This window comes from Vulpes lagopus, chromosome 7 (assembly GCF_018345385.1).
Source record: "Vulpes lagopus strain Blue_001 chromosome 7, ASM1834538v1, whole genome shotgun sequence".
Lineage (NCBI taxonomy): Eukaryota > Metazoa > Chordata > Mammalia > Carnivora > Canidae > Vulpes > Vulpes lagopus.
In genome coordinates, this window is record NC_054830.1 from 70,202 (window position 1) to 87,783 (window position 17,582).

Sequence of the window (17,582 nt, forward strand, 5' to 3'; positions counted from 1 at the left end):
GAGAGGACGGACGGGCTTTGGGAAATAACAGGGCCATACAAGTCGCAGGTTGCATGTTGAATGTAAACATAAATATAATTATTTTCCTCCTCTTCCTCCCTTTGGCCGTCCAGCCTGCCCTCCCACCCTCAGGCCAAGACACTCAGAGCCAACCACACGCAGGGTTAGGATGCATTTGAGTGTTTACTGGGAATGGGACCTCAGAGGCCAGGCCTGGGTCGCTCACACTCTTTTGGTGATGCTCTTGGGGACGGCGAGCTCGTACAGGCGAGGGGAGGCCTGAGCCACCAGCGACGCTGGGGAAATGCGGTAGGGGTTGTAGCCCTCGTTGAGGTCCTTGCGCACTTTGGGCTTGGCCAGGGAGATGATCCGGGGACTGGCCACTGCCTTCTTGGTGACGTCCAGCACCTCCCAGCGCGGATCTCGGTCAGGAACACACTGGTCCGACTGGGCCTTGGGCACTGGAGAGGACAGGAGAGGGGCCCGAATCAGGCCCGCGGGGCTCAAAGCTCCCAAGCCCAACAGCAGAAGGATGGATGCAGACAACACGGCCCACCCACGCGCGGGAACATCCCTCCACCGCCAGCAGGAGCGAGGCCCCCCGCCGCCCTGGGGACCGACCCCAAGCCCCGAAGGAGCTCCTTCCCAGGGAGGGAACCAGACACAGGAGGCCCCACGGGGTGGAGTCCATGTGTGTGACACATCCAGGATGGGCTCCTGCACGGACGGAGAGGGGGCTCGGGGGCCTGGGGAGTGCTGACTAGTGGAGAATGGAGATGGGGTTTCTCTTTAAGGAAATTAAAATTCTAAAATGGGTTGTGATGATGGGTGCACAACGCTGCAAATGTGCAGAAAACTATTAAATTGTACACATACCGTATTTTCTTACTGTCGCATATTAAACAGTTTAAAGGGGCAGATTGTAAAGATAAAACTATCTCAAAAGGCCACAGGTCCCAGACAGAGGGACATGGCAGGGCCAGCCTAGTGGCCAAGGTGAGGAGGGGGCCTGGTGGGTCCTTCACCTCCTCCCCCCAGCCCCCTGCTCTGATGCTACAAGCAGACAGGTGTGGATCTCCTGTCCCTGGTGAGGGCTGCACCCCTGGGGGGGACCCAGGGGCAGCTCCCGGTCCCTGTGGGACTCAGTACCAGCCTCTGGGCCTAGCACGCTGCCTGGGGCACTGGCTGGCCGTCCTGGGAGGTGTGGCTCCCACCGCCATGTGTGACCAGGGTACCTGATGTGGGCTGGAGTTTTGAGTCAATGGAAATTCAATTGATTAGCTCATTTAGATCAACCAATGGGTTGGCTTTAACATCATTGAAATAGCCGCACACGGCAGTGGCTGCCGTCGGGGATGAGCTCCCGCAGGGGCAGGGGCCTGTGGCTTCACCGGGCCCGTCTTCTCCCCTCTTGGCACCCCAGGCCTCTTGTGCTGGTCGGTGCCTCCGCCAGCCCCTCCTGCAGCACATGGCCTGTCTGGGGACCAGCAGAGGGGTGGTCACTGGTGGTCACTGCCTTAGCCTTCGGACTCTGGGAGCTTTGGGACCCTGAGAGTGGAGGGACATTACAGGCCTCTTGCAAGCCCCTTTTGTCCAGAGCCTCCGTATGAGGGGCAGAGGGCTGACCTGCTTCTCAGTGGATAAGCCCTGGCTCAGCGAGGGACCCTGGTGAAAGGAAAGCAAGGTCCCTCCCGCCAGGCAGGCGCGAGTCGAGTCCCCGTGGAAGCCACCAGGGCTGGACAGAGCTGTGAGGGGACAAGCCCCGGGCAGAAGGGCCTCGGGGGGCAAGACCCAGGCCTCTCCGAGCTCCTCTGACAGTTCGGGGGCTTTCACGCAATCGTGACATCTGGGCTTTACACCTGCGCCCAAGACGGGCCCCCGGGGGTGCAGCCAGCGAGCGTCCGCCTCCTGGTGTGGCCTTGGGTGGTGATCTCAGGGTCGTGACCCCGGGGCGTGAGACCGAGCCCTTAGTGGGCCCCACACAGAGCAGAGTCCGTCCGGGGTTCCCTCCCCTTCTCCCTCTGCCCCTCCCCCCTCTCTAAAATAAATGAATTAATTGGGACGCCCGGTGGCTCAGCGGTTAAGCATCCATCTTCAGCCCAGGGCATGACCCCGGGGTCCCGGGATCGAGTCCCGCATCGGGGTCCCCGCAGGGAGCCTGCTTCTCCCTCGGCCTGGGTCTCTGCCTCTCTCTGTGTGTGTCTCTCATGAATAAATAAATAAATAAATCTTTTAAAAATTAATTAATTAATTAATTTTTAAAAATTCTCCGAATGAAAACTTAGTGGAATGGTGACAGAGTCGCCGGCCGCACAGCACAGTGTGGACACGCACAGAGAGGCAGAGCGGCCACGGACAATTCCCGCGCCGACACGGCGGGAGCACGCGTGTCGCTCCTCTCCCATCACGGCCATTGGCGGGCGCAGGTCCACTATGTGAAAAGGACCCCGTCCCACCGCAACACAACCCGCGCACACCCGAGCACGGTGCACAGACACGCGACCGAATTCACACGCGTGCCTCTGCGTCAGACCGGTGGGCCCACCCCTCACATACGCACGCACGCTTCCTCTCCCTTAGCCGTTCACGTACGGAATATCAAGGGAGCGGGTAAAGGAATGAATAAACGAACTAAAGACTTCATAAGCCCAGCTAAAAGAGGAGAGGCAGACGCGGAAGAGGGTATTTTGCAACGTGCTCAATAAAGGGTTAGTGATCATCTTATATAAAGAGCTGCTCTACATCAATAACCAAAACAAAAAACAAAAAAAAAAAAAAAAAGAGAGAGAGAAATAGAAACTTAGAAAATGATAGAACTGAGTGAGCCAAGATGGCCAGCCAGGCTCTCAGGTGATTAAGTGCCTCTGACACCTCGGGCCTGACAGCTAACAGACCACACGCGTAAGCAGACACAGAAATACGTGGTGACGTATGTCAGAAGGTGACAGGTGCTCGAAGAACAGAGACGGGCCTGTAGGTGCCCAGATGGGAGTGAGAGAGGGCAGGAGGCGCCTCACCCAGGGCTCAGAGAGGGCCAAGCGCTGCGGAAGGCGGAGGACTGAGCCCTGCAGGGGTCTGGGGAGCGCGTTCCGGGCCATGGGAGGCCCAAGCTGGATGGAGCCCGGTCAGGGAGGCCAGGGGACAGATCACACGGCCCGTGGGCCACACTGAGAGGGGCAGGAGCCCTAGAGGGCTGTGAACGGAGAAGGGCGGACTCGGAGTTGAGTTTAGCAAGATGCGTCTCCCTGGGACATGGAGATGGGTGAGGGCGGGCTACGGCCTCGTGCAGGGAGGACGGCCAGCCTCGGAGGGGAGGCGGGGGAGGGCGAGCTCTGGGCGGGCTCAGGGCTCAGCAGGCACAGCCCACAGGAGTCCTACAGAGGTCGCGAGGGTGCGACAGGAGCACAGGCGGGAAGAGCGTCTGGGAGGGTGCGCCCCGGCATATACGCGTGGCCACAGGACGTTGAGGACCGGGGTACACAGGGCGTGCAGACCCAGACGGAACTACAGCGCGTGCCCGTGCTCTGTGCGCTAGGATTCCGTCCTCTCCGTGCTCTTCTGGACCGTCCGACTCTCTACGATTTGTGTCCGTTACTTTTGTCATTGGGGGAACCAGGTGCCTCGTTCGTTTTAAACAAAAGGGAAAGAACCAGGTTGACGCCATTTTAAAGCTGCCCTTGGACCTCAGCCGGGCTGTCACGTTGGTGCCTGGCTCTGCACCCCACCTTGCTCTCCTGCACCCGCTTGCCCTGCCAGGAGGCCCACTCGGGCCAGTACCCCTCTCAGTTCTGCTCCTGGGGAACAGTCCTCTCTGCCAGCTCCCAGAAGCACACACGTGGGCTGTGCTACAAGCGGCACACGGGTTTTTGGACAACTGATCTGCAGTTTAGGAAAAAGATGAAGAGAGAAGCATGAAAGTGGAAGAAGCAGGCCTGGAGCCCAGGTCTTTGGCTAGTACCCCACCCCGTGGCCTGCAGCCAGTGCAGAAGGACAGAAGGGCCTGATAGGAGCCAGCCCCAGCAGAACTACTTACTGGCCAAGTGGAGGAGGCGGTTGTAGTCTGACACGTGCGGCTTGGGTTTCGGCATGGGGTCCCACTCTTCCAACAGGGGGGCTGGGGCCCTGGGCTTTGCCAGCCGTAGGATCCTTGGGCTGGGGATGGCCAACTGGGCTGCCCTGGATACCTGGGACACCTGGAAACAAGTACAGGGAAAGAACACAATAATCCATGATTTCTCACAGGTCCCTGGATCAGAAAGACCCCACAAGCAACAGTAAATGACACAGGACTAAGTTGGAAGAAGTCCCTTTGCAATGAGTTCAGCAAAGGAGTAGTAGCTATCATACATAAAGAGTTCTGGGGAACCTGGGTGGTTCAGTGGTTGAGCGTCTGCCTTTGGCTTGGGTCATGATCCCGGGGTCCTGGGATCAAGTCCCACGTCGGGTTCCCTGCAGGGAGCCTGCTTCTCCCTCTGCCTGTGTCTTTCATGAATAAATAAATAAAATCTTCAAAAAAACACACACACACAAAATGCGATGATGGTAGTTGATGGGTCTACATGATAATAGAGTTTAAAATGAGGGCAATGAGGCAGAGCTGCTCAAAATGGGGAGCGAGGCCCTGGCTGAGTCGGAGAGCCCACTTGCTCCATCGATAGCTTCTTACATTTTTCCAGAGAATTCAGGCACAACCAGAACTGTCTGCTTTGCTGCCTTGCATCAGCTTACACAAAGGGAGCCCCTAGTCTCCCCCGTGCCCCCAAAAAAGTACACTCAAGACCCTCTCTTCCCAGGCTGCCCCCAGTGCACCTTCTGCCATGACCCGCCTGCCCTCCAGCTGGGTCCTGCACGTGTGCAAACAAAGCAAAGGGTGGACAAAATCACCCTTGAACGCCTCAGACCGTGACAAGGCGAACAGGAGCAGGCCGCTCCTGGTGCCTCTGGAGAGGGAAGGAGGAGGCAAGGGTCATCGCCGAGACGTTTTATTCCTCAAGGAGCGGATCTGAATAAGCCTGTAAAACGTCAGACTAAGTCCACGAATGTTGGGCTGGGGCCGGTTATCTGCAACGGTCCGTGTCGTGCGAAGGCTGTCGCACAGCACGGCTTATCAGGCGACCTCTTGGGAGCACGAGTTGGCTGAAATGACCTCCAGAGGTCAGGCTGAAATTTGAGTCCCTTTCCTGTTAAAATTGTGCCCCCTAAGAATCACAGACGGTGCTCTCATCGAGGACGTCGTGCCGTTTGTGATGTTATGTGCATGTCCTCCTTCTCCTCCCTTCCTCTCGCGTCCTTTCTTCCCCCACGACTCCCACAGCGCAGGCCTGACTGCTGCCTGGACACGGGCCTGACGCCGTCCTGCCTGAAGGGGCGGGTGGGCAGGTAAACAGCCACCTGGCCATGCCTTCAGCTGGCATGGATTGCCCGTCCGTGCCCCGCGTGAGGTAAGACAAGCTCGGGAATATTGCCACGAAAACCGAGAAGGATGCGGCCGTGTCTTGCGCGGCTCAGGGTCTGCTGGAAGGGTCACCAGTCCGTGCAGACGGTGCGCTCGGGGCTGGGGAGGAGACGGGAGCGTGCGGGGCGCGGGAGGCCAAAGGTGGGGTCCCCAGCACTGCTGATGAGGGCGAGCGAGGGGTCCCAGGCGGCAGGCCCCGCACGCAGCCCAGCGAAGCAGGGGCATGAAGGAAGAGAGGGCAGGAGGCGCCAGGGCTGGCCGAGCCTTCAGTTCTGGGCTTGGGAACCTGGGCTTTCCCAGGACCAGGAGTGGCGCCAGCCGGGCGAGGGGGGTGGGGGCGGCTGGGCAGACAGGCAGCCCCGGAAGCGGCAGGTGCGTCTCCAGGTCAGAGGGACGGGTTGAAGGACAGCGCATCCCGTTCAACCCACGTGGCCATAAGAGACTTGTTGGGGACAACCGGGGAGAGTGAACGCAGTCGGAGGATTCGGACAGTCAGGTGCCCGCGGCTGTCGGTTACGGACACATTCTGAAGTATTTACGAGAAAAATGCTGTGATATCTGGATGCACTCGTAAACACTGGCTGTGACGCGGGGGCTCTGGGAACCAACCACGTGAAAAAACCCGTCAACACATGACGTAAGGCACATGGAAACCACGGTGACATGCGGGCTTCCGAGCAGCTTCGTCTGCAAAAGCCAAACGCTGGAAACGGCTCGCGCGTCCTCCGGCGCGGAGTGGCCTGTCCGTGGGATGGAAGGCCACCCGGCCGGAGCCGCCGACACGCGCGGGAGCCCCAGGCACGCGGGCGGCCCCGCGGGACCCCTTCACCGAACTGACCCCCGGAGCGGGCACGCCTACGCCGCGTGTGAGCCCGCTTGCAGGCAGTGCCGGGGGGGCCCCAGCTGCGCCCCGAACCCTGCTCACTCAGCTGAGCGCCTCGTGCAGGCCGCTGCGGGCCCTGCTCCCTGTGGCGCTGGCCCCGGGCGCCTCCAGACACCCACCTCAGACATGTTTATGCTCCAAATGTTGTTCCGGACCCTCGGGATGGCCAGGTCCCTCAGGCGACTAGAAGCTTGGTATTCCAGGGAGGAGCGAGGAATGGGCCAGATGGGGGTGCTCCTAGGGGACATCCACAGTTGACACAGCAGCCCAGCCCGGGGCGTGGGAGTCCCGTCCTCCCGGCCTGCCTCCGAGCCGGGGGTCAGGGACAGCCTGGGATGCTTCAGGGTTTTGAAAACATCTCCGGGAAGGGATTGAGGAAAGAAACCCCAAAAGGAGGCCCCTAAGCGTGCTCAAGGGCAGAGCTACCCTCTCCCAAGGTCATCCTGGCTCAGTGTCCAGCGGCCACCCTCCCGGTCAGTGCCCCTGAGCAGAGCGGGACGGGGGCTCCCCGGGCCTCTCCCCCACACCCCCGTCACTGAGGCTGGGGTCAGGACTCGGGCATTGGGGAGAACGGGGGGCGTCCTGCAGTTGTCACAGAAAGCTCGCCGGGCCCGCATCTCCTGAGATCAGATGCCAGGGCGGCCTCTGCCCCGAAATAAAGCCGTGTTGCACCGATCTGAGGCAGACTGTCCATACGTCCACCTGTGAGCCTGGACTGCAGCTGCAAATGCCCTCAGCCGAACGTCGCAAGGTCCACGGCCGTCCCTGCCTGCGTGCCCGCTGGTGTGGTTGCTGGCACTGAAACGGCCTCAGCCGAGTCACATGCATTCTCGGACCGACAGACACGAAGTCTGATTGCAGTTTACGTTATCTTCGGATCACACTATGATCCAGCATTAAAATGAAAAGTCACTGTCACAAAAACAGGCATAAAAACACCGTGGAGCTGTCAACATCTCTGAGATAAAAAGGGATTCAAAACATTCGCAGTTCAGCTCACTTATTTCAGTTATGATCTTCCCTTTTATGTGCATAAAATAGATAATTAAAATCTGTGCCTAAATAACTCTGAAGATCACTTTTGACAAGCGCAGAAGTCCTGAGCCGTAGGAAGGTATTGCGCTGAAGGTTGTACATGCAGTAACGTCCCAGGCTGCTGGCTGTTTAGGGCCAACGGCTCCCATAATGGTGGCAAGTGCCATTCACCGAGCGTTGCTGGGTCGGGCACTGTGCTAAGTACCTTCTGCGTGTCATCTCTACCTCTACGCAGCCCTAGGTGGAGCGCGTAGCTCACAGGGGCAAGCGCTGCCCGGGGGCACCCAGCCCAGCGTGAAACCAGGTCGTCCACTCCCCGGACCCAGACTCTCCCGGTGCCACAGCCTGGCGAGGGGAGCCTGGTGCCTCTTCCCTTACCTGCTGTTGTTGTAATACTCGGAGTAGAACCTCTTAGGTCGAGCCAGTTCCTCTACGCGGCGGGACACCTCTACACAACATAGGAAACAGCCCCGACTTATAAACCCACCCACCCTCAGGAATCTCCTTCTGGCTTGATTTAGTGTTCCACTAGCTACAGTGAGAGGACAACGCGAGGCCCTGAGGGCCTAGAGAGCTGAGCAGCAGACACCTTGCAGCACAGTGACTTGCGCTGCCCCCATCCTGGGCCCCATCAGCGGCCTGCAGCCCCTACTCAGGGCACACAGCATGGGAGCAGCAGAGCTGCAACGGGGAGCTCAGGCCCATCTGCCCCTCAGTAGAGCTCAGTGTGGCTCCAACAACCACCGGCGGGAAAGTGGATTTTGGTTTGCAGTTAGTACAGGCCTAGGGTTTACAGGGCTCAGTGTCCACTGTGGAGAAGATTCTAAAACCCCCAAGACACAACCTGCCCTGTTACTTCTCTCCAAGAAGAGATTTCTTGAAATGCTTTATTTGAAGGGATCCGCTCTCTGCTCTCAGAGAAAGCAGAAAGGAAGAAAGGAAGGAAAGGAAGGCATTGCAGAAAGGAAGGCAAAGAGTCTTTTAATAAATTTAATACTAACCCTCATTTTGGCTGTAGAGCAAATTGGGTTTTTCCCCAGAGAGTTTGCCAGAGGAGCAATAGGGAATTCTGGTGAGGTTAGGCTACGAGGGGAGACCCCAGCTGGATCTCCTCAGTTGGATCTCCACACAGGCCGGAGTGGAATGGGGGTGACCCAGCCCCACGAGGCCAGGGCGGCATGTCACCCACGTAGCCACGCACTAGAGCTGGGACAAGGGCCACCTCTGGCCAACTCCTGAGCCAGGTGACCCCTGATGGAGAGCAAGGGTGGTGGGTGGGCTCAACCTACCGGGCACTGTGATAGTGAGGGTGGTGTCTTCAAGAAACCTCTCCGTCCAGTACACAGAAGGCCTGGAATACACCGAGTCGCGGCTCAGGGTCAAGGAAGCCGGGGCACAGACTTCCCGTGCCCTGCTCTGAAACAGAACCCGGCACACCAAAGAGACGCCAGGAGGGACACCACGAGGGTGGGTGGAGGAAGGAGGAAGGAGAGACACATGGAGAGAAAGTGGACGAGGGTAGGTCAGAGAGGCAAGGGGGGAAACACAGATGATTTTGAGCAGGGCTGATTTTCAGAGAAGGGAGAGCTGGGAAAAAAAAAAAAACAAGGCACAGCTAAGAGCAAGACCCAGGGCTCTATCATGCGGACAAGCCCACCTCTCAGAGAAGTGGACTGAGGCCCAGAGCACCTGGGGGGGGGGGGCCTGGGAAGGCCCTTGGGGTGAGGAAGCCCCCCCATCGAGGGCCTTTCTCCCTGTCCTTGTGCCTGGAGCATCCCCCTCAGGGCAGGACAGATCCCTGGAGCATCCCCCCCAGAGCAGGACAAATCCCTGGAGCATCCCCCCAGAGCAGGACAGATCCCTGGAGCCTGCCCCCCTCCAGAGCAGGACAGATCCCTGGAGCATCCCCCCAGAGCAGGACATTTCCCTGGAGCATCCCCTCAGGGCAGGACAGATCCCTGTAGCCTGCCCCCCGCCCCCAGAGCAGGACAGATCCCTGGAGCCTGCCCCCCCCCCCCAGAGCAGGACAGATCCCTGGAGCATCTCCCCAGGGCAGGACAGATCCCTGGAGCCTGCCGCCCCCCCCACCCAGAGCAGGACATTTCCCTGGAGCCTGCCCCCACCCAGAGCAGGACAGATCCCTGGAGCATCCCCTCAGAGCAGGACAGATCCCTGGAGCCTGCCCCGCCCCCCCCCAGAGCAGGACAGATCCCTGGAGCATCCCCCCAGAGCAGGACATTTCCCTGGAGCATCCCCTCAGGGCAGGACAGATCCCTGGAGCATCCCCCCCAGGGCAGGACGGATCCCTGGAGCCTGCCCCCCAACCCAGAGCAGGGCAGGAGAGCGAGCCTGCCCCCCCAGGGCACCCTGAGACTCACCACCACACACAGAACTGCAAGTTCCTCTTGCACGGGGACACCCAGGCAAAGCCCTGACAGCAGCACCCCGTCCTGCGATGAGACAGGCCCGAGCCCCCACCTTTGCTCTGCGGCTCCATTTGCTCAAAGGCCTCACTGTCCTTCGTCGGCACCCAGAGGCCACCCCGTCCCACCACCCGAACCCTGACCTCTTGCCCCTGTGAACCTGCCCCGGGTCATCGGTGGGTGCCCACGGGGTGAGGGCACCCAGCAGCCGGGGTAACCATGGGCAGGCCAGCAGGAGCTGCCCCCCGCGCCCCCCAGCAGGGCCGCCCTCAGGCCTCACCTGTCTTTCAGGACTTGCCAGTTGGTCTTGGGCTTTGCCAGCTCAAAGACCCCCCTCCTCCTCTTCCTGCCTCTGGCCCTGGAGGCGCTGGGGACCCCCTGAGCAATGGACAGGCGGCTTTGGGAGAGGAGGGTGGGGTGCGGCTCAGGGCCCTCCCCGCTGAGGCTCCTCCCCCTGCGGGGCCTCTCGTCCCAGCTCCCAACCAGGCAGCTGCGGGACACCCGCCAGTCACCCAGGCGCTGCCCTCTGCGAAGCGGGACAGACCAGCTCCCGACCCCCGAGGGGGCCGCAATGACTAAATCAGACTAAACCTCACGAGCGGGTACTAAGCGCCCACTGTGTGCCTGGCCTGGAAGCCCAGGGCCTGGGAGGAGCGGTGTCCCGTGCCGGGGCACCTGGCCGTTCCCTGGCGGGCTGCACGTGTGTGTGCTCATGACACGGGCTCCACGGGGCAGGGCGGGGTGTCCCTGTGCAGGGGGGAGGGGGAGGGGGCCACGGGGAGAGCGCCCGGCCAGGATGAACCCAGAGCTGAACCCAGAGCACGGGCGCGGGGGGCCGGTGGGCAGGGCAGGAGGAGGGCCGCGGCTGGCAGCCCCGCAGGTGGGCGACAGTGGGCCCCTTCTTTGCAGAATTGGCCCCGAATCCCTCCCTGCAGGTGCTCAGAGGGCCAGGTGCTCCTCACCCGCCTCGGGAGCGGAGGCACTGGGGACAGTGGCCTGGCGCTGGGAGCTGCTCCCCGTGTCCCTCTGCCCAGGGGCCTCCACTCCCGACCCCGCTCTGGCCCCGAACCCTGTCCGCCCAGCTCCCCAGGGCGATGCCTCCGTAAGGGTGCCCGTCCCAGACCCCCGCCCCAGGGCCATACTTGCCTGTGCTGCCCTCCCACCCGCACCCGCACCCCCGCCGCCCCCGCCCCAGCCGCAGGGCCCCCTCGGTGCCCACCTCAGCTCAGGGATGCCGTCCTCTGTGTCCTTCTCCAGAACCCCCTGCAGTGTCATTAGGGCCGCCTCGGGGCTCCGGGGACTGGGGACTATGTCTTCCCCCGTCACCTCCGGGAGGACCTCCTCGTCTTGCTCTTCGGATCTCAGGTCCCCGTCGTCCGCGTACCTGGGGTCCTGGGGTCCTCGGCCCCCAGGCCCCGGACCCCGCATGCCCAGGACACCCTCGTGCTGCCCCCTGTCGGGCCGGCCTTCCGCCTCGGCGTCCTGGCGGCTGCGGAGCGAGCTGTGCCGCCGCTGCCGGTCCATGGACTGGGCCCTGCCCGCCTCAGCCCTGCGCCCCCAACCCCCAGGGTGTCTGTGGTCACCCGGCAACGGGAGAATGGCCCGCCCACATTCCACCCTGGGGCCACAGCTCCCGGTGGTCTCCCCCCCGCCGCCCCGCCCTACGGCTTCTAGATTCAGGGAGCCCGTGCGGGTGGCCGCGCACCCCGGGACTGGTCCAGGAGCGCGGCCCGAGGGGTCTGCAGGGCGCGTCTGGCAACCACTTCGTCTCTCTCCCAAGCACACCCGACCGTTGGGGACTGCCCGCAGTGTCTAGAGCATGGGCAGCCCTGTTGTGACCACGAGGAGGATTGAGCCTCTGCCCCCGCAAGCCCGGAGCCTGCCCTGTGTCTGGGCTTCCTGTCGCCCGACAGTGAGCTCTCCTGGCTCTGAGTTGCCGCCGGTTTCCTGCGCTTGCAGCCAAGTCACCCCACCGGATGATACACCTTCTTCCAGCCCCAACATTTTCAGAAACAGCTTCTGCTACAGCTGGTGTTCAAAACAGGCTTTCTTATGTCGTCAGAGCGCGGCGGAGGTGGTGAGGGCTGGAGCACCCCCATGGCCCGACGCATGCCCCCCGCTCCCCGGCTGTACACAGGAAGCTCCTGGCTGCACCCGCCGGGCCACACTCCAGCCATCGCAACCATTGGTGTCCCCCCACCCCCCATCTGCTTGGCTGTTTCCCGCTCGGCTCGTGGTTGAAGGAATGGGCCCTTGTCCGGCCCTGCCCCCGGCTCCTGCTCCGTTCCCCAGGGCCCGAGGGAACCCCCAAACCGTCAGGCCGCAAAGTCCTTTCCTGTTCTCTGTCCCACTTCCCTAATGCTTGGGCCGCCATCACGTCCATCAGGCAAAGGAGAGAAGGAAGGAGGCTCTGGGATGATCCCAAAAGAAGTGCTTTCGAGGGTCTCTGGCTCCATGTGGGGGACCCTTGCAGAATCCCCTGCAGTGGCCTAAAGTGTCCTAAACCCTCACCTTGTGCTCAGTGATTTATTTTTCCGCCTCGAGCTATATCCGACCCTCTTAGGTTAGATCCACGGGTCTTCCACGGCAGATAAGAGCTGCGGTCGGAGGGGCCCGACATCACTGCAGACTGTGATCTGTTCACTGGGGCGTCCACTTCGGGGGACGCGGTGGAGCGGGCAAAGCAGGTGACAGCAGTGTGGGGAGGGAGGGGACCGGGATGAGCACGGAGCCCCACTGGGTTCCTTCTCTGCTGCCGCACGCCTGGAGGCGTCCACGCCAGACGTTCATCACCTGGCACTTCTGGAGGTCGCAGTCCCTGGGGGTCCCGGCAGCTCGGATGGAGAGGGCGACAGGGCGGGGCCTCTGGACGCTTCGGGGAGGATGCACTCCCTGTCCCGGGGGGGGGGGGGGGGGGGGGGGGGGGGGGGGGGGAGCACAGCTCGGCTCCTGGAGTGGGAGGCGGGGGCCGGTCAGCCCGGGGCCGTCCCAGCTCCCAGAGGCTGCAGCCGCCGCCCGCGGCCATCCTCCATCTCTGTCTGTCTCCTGCTCCCGCTCATATTTCTGGTCCCAGTTCCTAAGGACCCACGTGATTACAGGGGACCCCCCTGGATAACCCAGGCCAGTGTGCCCACCCCGGGGTCTGTAACCTCAGCCACAGGAGCACAGGCCCTTCCACTGCTCATGGTACCATGTTCCTGGGTCCCAGGGGTGAGGCTGTGGTCATCTCGGGAGCCACCACCCTTCCCGCCACGGCCACCTCACACCACCCACAGAAATCCACCCTAAGTGATTCCAGGATGCGAGAGTCAGTACGAAAGAAAGTAAAGGGGATCCCTGGGTGGCTCCGCTGTTTAGTGCCTGCCTTTGGCCCAGGGCGTGATCCTGGAGTCCTGGGATCGAGTCCCACGTCGGGCTCCCTGCACAGAGCCTGCTTCTCCCTCTGCCTGTGTCTCTGCCTCTCTCTCTCTGTGTCTATCATAAATAAATAAATATTAAAAAAAAAGAAAGAAGGTAAAGCAAGTGAAAAATAGGAAAAAGAGGCGAAGAGGCTCTTCACAGAAAACAACCGATGATACTTGGTGTCTGAGCAGCGAAACGCTGAAGAGAATGATCTACACGCCGAGTAATTCAGTCTCAATTTGGAGAAGGGCTTGGCATCGTCTCCCAAGGCTGGACGTCTGTGAGCCCCAACACCCGGCAACGTGCCAGGGCTCGCCGGCCGCGGATTAGGCCCCAGAAGCCCAGCGGCGGAGGCCGTGGGGGAGGCGGGGGGGGGTCTCCATCACCAGCAGGAACGGGCATGCAGCTCCAGATACCGAGGGGATCCCCGTGTGCACAGGCGGCCCAGGACTCGCCAGGCCATCCCAGTGGCAAGGTCTGCGGGGCTGCGGAAGGGAGGCGGCAGGGTCCTCTGCGAGGCCTGGGGTGGCCAGGAGCACGTGGTGAGGGCCCAGACCCACGGTCGCAGGGGGGTGCACGCGGCCTCCAGCGATGGGCCCTTGGGAAGGCCTGGAGATAGGCGCTGGGATTCTGCACACCTGCCGTGGGACTCAGGGAGAAGGAGGAGGGGGAGGAGGAGGAGGAGGGGCAAGGAAGGGGGGAGGGGGAGGAGGGAGGAGAGGAGGGGGAGGAGAGGAGGGGGAGGAGGAGGAGGGGGAGAGGGAGGAGGGAAGAGGAGGAGGAGGGGGAAGGGGAGGAGGAGGACTAGGAGGAGGAGGAAAGGGAGGAGGGGGAGGGAGAGGAGGAGGAAGAGCGAGGAAGGGGGGAGGAGGAAGAGGGAGGAGGAGGGGGAGGAGGAAGAGGAAGAGGACTAGGAGGAGGAAGGGGAGGAAGAGGAGGGGAGAAGGGGAGGAAGGGGAGAGAGAGGAGGAGGGAGGGGAGGAGGGGGAGGGAGAGGAGGGGGAGGAGGGGGAGGAGGGGGAGGAGGAGGAGGAAGGGGAGGAGGGGAGGGAGAGGAGGAGGGGCGAGGAAGGGGGGAGGAGGAGGGGGAGGAGGAGGGGGAGGAGGAAGGGGAAGAGGACTAGGAGGAGGAAGGGGAGGAAGAGGAGGGGGGAGGGGGAGGAGGGGGAGGGAGAGGAGGAGGAAGAGCGAGGAAGGGGGGAGGAGGAAGAGGGAGGAGGAGGGGGAGGAGGAAGAGGAAGAGGACTAGGAGGAGGAAGGGGAGGAAGAGGAGGGGGAGGGGAGGAAGGGGAGAGAGAGGAGGAGGAGGAGGGAGGGGAGAGGGAGGGAGAGGAGGGGGAGGAGGGGGAGGAGGGGGAGGAGGAGGAGGAAGGGGAGGAGGAGGGGGAGGAAGAGGGGGAGGAGGAAGGGGAAGAGGACTAGGAGGAGGAAGGGGAGGAAGAGGAGGGGGGAGGGGGAGGAGGGGGAGGGAGAGGAGGAGGAGGAGGGAGGGGAGGAGGGGGAGGGAGAGGAGGAGGGGCGAGGAAGGGGGGAGGAGGAGGGGGAGGAGGAGGGGGAGGAGGGATGGAGGAACGTCCCCCCCCCCCCCAGCTTGCTTCTAAAGAGCCCCGGGCGCAGCAGGGAGGCGGCTCCTGTGCTCAGTACACCTGCTGGGCAGGTGCCGCGGAGACGCGCTGCAGGGACGCGCCGTGGCCACCAGGGGTCGCCCCTGTCCAGGGCCCGCGGGTGTCGGGAGGACGGGGCAGGCGCTCGCTCAAGGCCAAGGTGATGCGACCTGCCCCGACCCAGGTGACCCGCGGGGCAGGGCCTCCACCCCTGTCGGTCCCGCCAGGGCAGGTGCGGGCTCCTGGTACCTGGGGACACAAGTCTCACCTTCCCAGGTGTGTTCATCCCTTTCCACCAAAAGAGCAGGTGTGTCGGGCCGGGCTGTACAAGCTGCACAATAATTACAGCTTCAGTTGTTTTTTATTTTTAATTTTTTAAAACACTATTGATTTATTTGTTCCTGAGACAGAGAGAGGCAGGGACCCAGGCAGAGAGAGAAGCAGGCTCCATGCCGGAGCCCGAGGCGGGACTCGATCCCGGGACCCAGGGTCACCCTCTGAGCCCCCACCCGGGCGCCCTGATGTGTGTTCAGTCCTCGCTCCCGCTCGCTCGCACACCTCGTTTCTGGCTGTGTTCTGTGATGGCCTGAGTCCCCGCGCTCCGGCCCGAGTGCCAGGGCCCTCACCCCTCACCCCTCACACCTGCGCGAAGCCATCCTCCCCGGCATCTGAAGGCAGCCGCAGCCCGCACGCCCGGCGCCCTCAGCGCTCGCTCCGCATCTCTAAAAACCAAAATAACGGTAAAAAGAGCGCTGATAAAACGCGGCTCTGTGCTCAAGTTCCATTTCTGGGTCAGGTCACAGGTGTCCCAGCGCCACCGCGGCCACACCGCCCTGGGGCTGCCCCACGCGAGGCGCGGCGTTTAGGAGGCCCAGGCGCCCTCCACTCGGACCATCCTTCGCTCTTTCCGGAACTACACACTTTTGAGTTTTTGGCCAGTGATTTTCCGAGGCCTCGTCTGCGTTGCCCTGACGCTCTCTCCATCGGGGAGGCCGCCCCCGATGCTGTCCCTGCTCCCCGACGCCCTCCTCGCTGCAGGGGCCCGGCAGGTTTCTCCAAAGCAAACGCCTTTCCCCCCTGAAACCCGAGGCCATCGCCTGGGAAATGCGTTAGTCACACTCGTCAAACTTCCATCCGTGGCGTTTCCAGCTTCTTCCTCTACACGGAGAGGTACGCGGTTTCCCATTGACGACGTGACGCCCCCTCTTCTGCTGGCGCCCACTGAGGCAGCGGAAGGGGCGCTGCCGGAGGCGCCCAGGCAGGGGCTCGCGTGTCCGCAGACTTGGGCTCCCCGGCGTGGCTCCCACCATCCGCCGGGCGGAGCGCAGGCTGCCCGCGGGCAGTGATGTGTCGCTGTGGGCCCGTCCCCAAAGCACACTGCCTGGTGGCACTCCACGAGCCCCCCTGGCGCCTGCAGTGACGGCCACAGAGGTAGTGGCTCCAAACCACACACATGGACTTTCTGATGGTTCTGGGGTCAGAGCTGACTGGGCCTCCCTGGGCGGCAGTCCTGTTGGGGACAGGCTGGTTCCCTCCCAGGGCTCCAGGGGAGGACCCGTTCCCGCGGATCCGAGAAGCCACGCTGCGGCTGGGGTGACACCTCGGGGAGCCCCTGCGACGACCACCACCGGTCGGGGCCCAGGGCAGAGGTGCCCTGCAGGAAGCCAGGACCACGCAGGCCGTCCAGGAGCCACAGGGTGACGCCCCTGCAGCCAGAGGAAAGGACAGGACACAGCCCCCAGCCTCTGGGTCCCACGGGGGCTCACGGTGGCAGGAGTGCGAGGGCTGGGGTCCCGGAGGAGCAGGCTCTTCCCTCCACTGGGGGGGCGGCTGGCGGGGCAGGTGGGGCGAGAGCGGGCACCAGGCAGTGCACCACCTCCCCGAAGCCTCCGCGGATGCAAACCCCAATCCCCTCGAGTGTGCAGGGCTGTGTGTCCTTGTAATGTTGACACCTGTCGCCCGCCATGCGGTCGTTCCCAGAACTTCATGAGGTGGGAACTCTCTACCCCCGTAGGAGGGTCCCCCACCCCCGCCCCGTGTCAGTGACTTCGGAGCTCCCCTCCGCCCACGAGGGGCCTGGACCCACGGGGAGGCGCTGGGCCTGTGGGAGCCCAGGGACAGTGGGTGCCAGAGCGTGTGCCAAGCACACACCCTCCCCCAGGCCTGTGCCTCTTCTCCTCACACTGGTTTTGCTGCAGGAGCTGGGGACGGGGCGCCCTCCCCCAGGTGCACAGGCCTCGGAGCACCAGGCCTCCTCCCCTCTGCGCGTCACTGCGAGGACACAAGGGGCAGAAGCAGATGTGGCGCAAAGCTTCCTCACCCGCCCTCGGGAAGGCGGAGGCGGACCCAGGGCCCCCGCACCCACCCTCCACCCGGCGGCGGACGCAGCGGGAGGACCCAGCGGGTCTGCAGGGTCCAGGGTCCGAGGGGGGCCTGCCCGGGACTTGTCCAAGCAGCCGGGAGGAGCTGGCCCCCACTCTGGGTTTTACTGAGATGCAACAGGGTTTCTCCATTTGGGCTCCTTGTCAGCTGGGTCGTCCTCCGGGGAGTGTGCGGGGCGCTGGGTGGGCGCCGTGGCCCCGCCGCCCCTGTGGGGAGCACCCCCAGGTGAGCACGGACGCGGGTGAGGCGCCTGCGCTCAGCGGCGCAGGAGGGTGAGGCTCACGCCGGCTCAGAAACACCCTTCGCTCGAGTTGGAGAAGCTTTGACCCCGAAGAGGGTGCTTGTCCCAGGGCTGATTCCTCTGATGCCGCGAGGACAGTGTCTTTTCCTGTCACCCA

General features: G+C 62.8%; 1 protein-coding gene across 1 annotated transcript; it reads right to left on the minus strand.

The window, feature by feature from the left end:
- Positions 1-200: 200 nt before the first annotated feature.
- On the minus strand, positions 201-11,320 carry THEG (theg spermatid protein). Its single transcript, XM_041761102.1, has 9 exons — positions 11,016-11,320; positions 10,077-10,193; positions 9,752-9,823; positions 8,663-8,724; positions 7,752-7,821; positions 6,458-6,575; positions 4,034-4,193; positions 317-461; positions 201-282 (listed from the first exon to the last, which is right to left on the minus strand). Exons 1-9 carry the CDS (start codon positions 11,318-11,320, stop codon positions 201-203), a joined length of 1,131 nt encoding a protein of 376 aa, XP_041617036.1.
- Between the last annotated feature and the right edge of the window lie 6,262 nt (positions 11,321-17,582).

What these genes read in the sequence shown, in the direction of transcription:
- THEG (XM_041761102.1), bottom strand. Translation starts at nt 11,320, where the DNA reads ATGGACCGGCAGCGGCGGCACAGCTCGCTCCGCAGCCGCCAGGACGCC. An exon ending in TTGCAGTTCTGTGTGTGGTG is followed by an intron (nt 8,725 to 9,751) that starts GTGAGTCTCAGG and finishes GGTGTATTCCAG; the next exon opens with GCCTTCTGTGTACTGGACGG. An exon ending in GAGTATTACAACAACAGCAG is followed by an intron (nt 6,576 to 7,751) that starts GTAAGGGAAGAG and finishes GATGTCCCCTAG; the next exon opens with GAGCACCCCCATCTGGCCCA.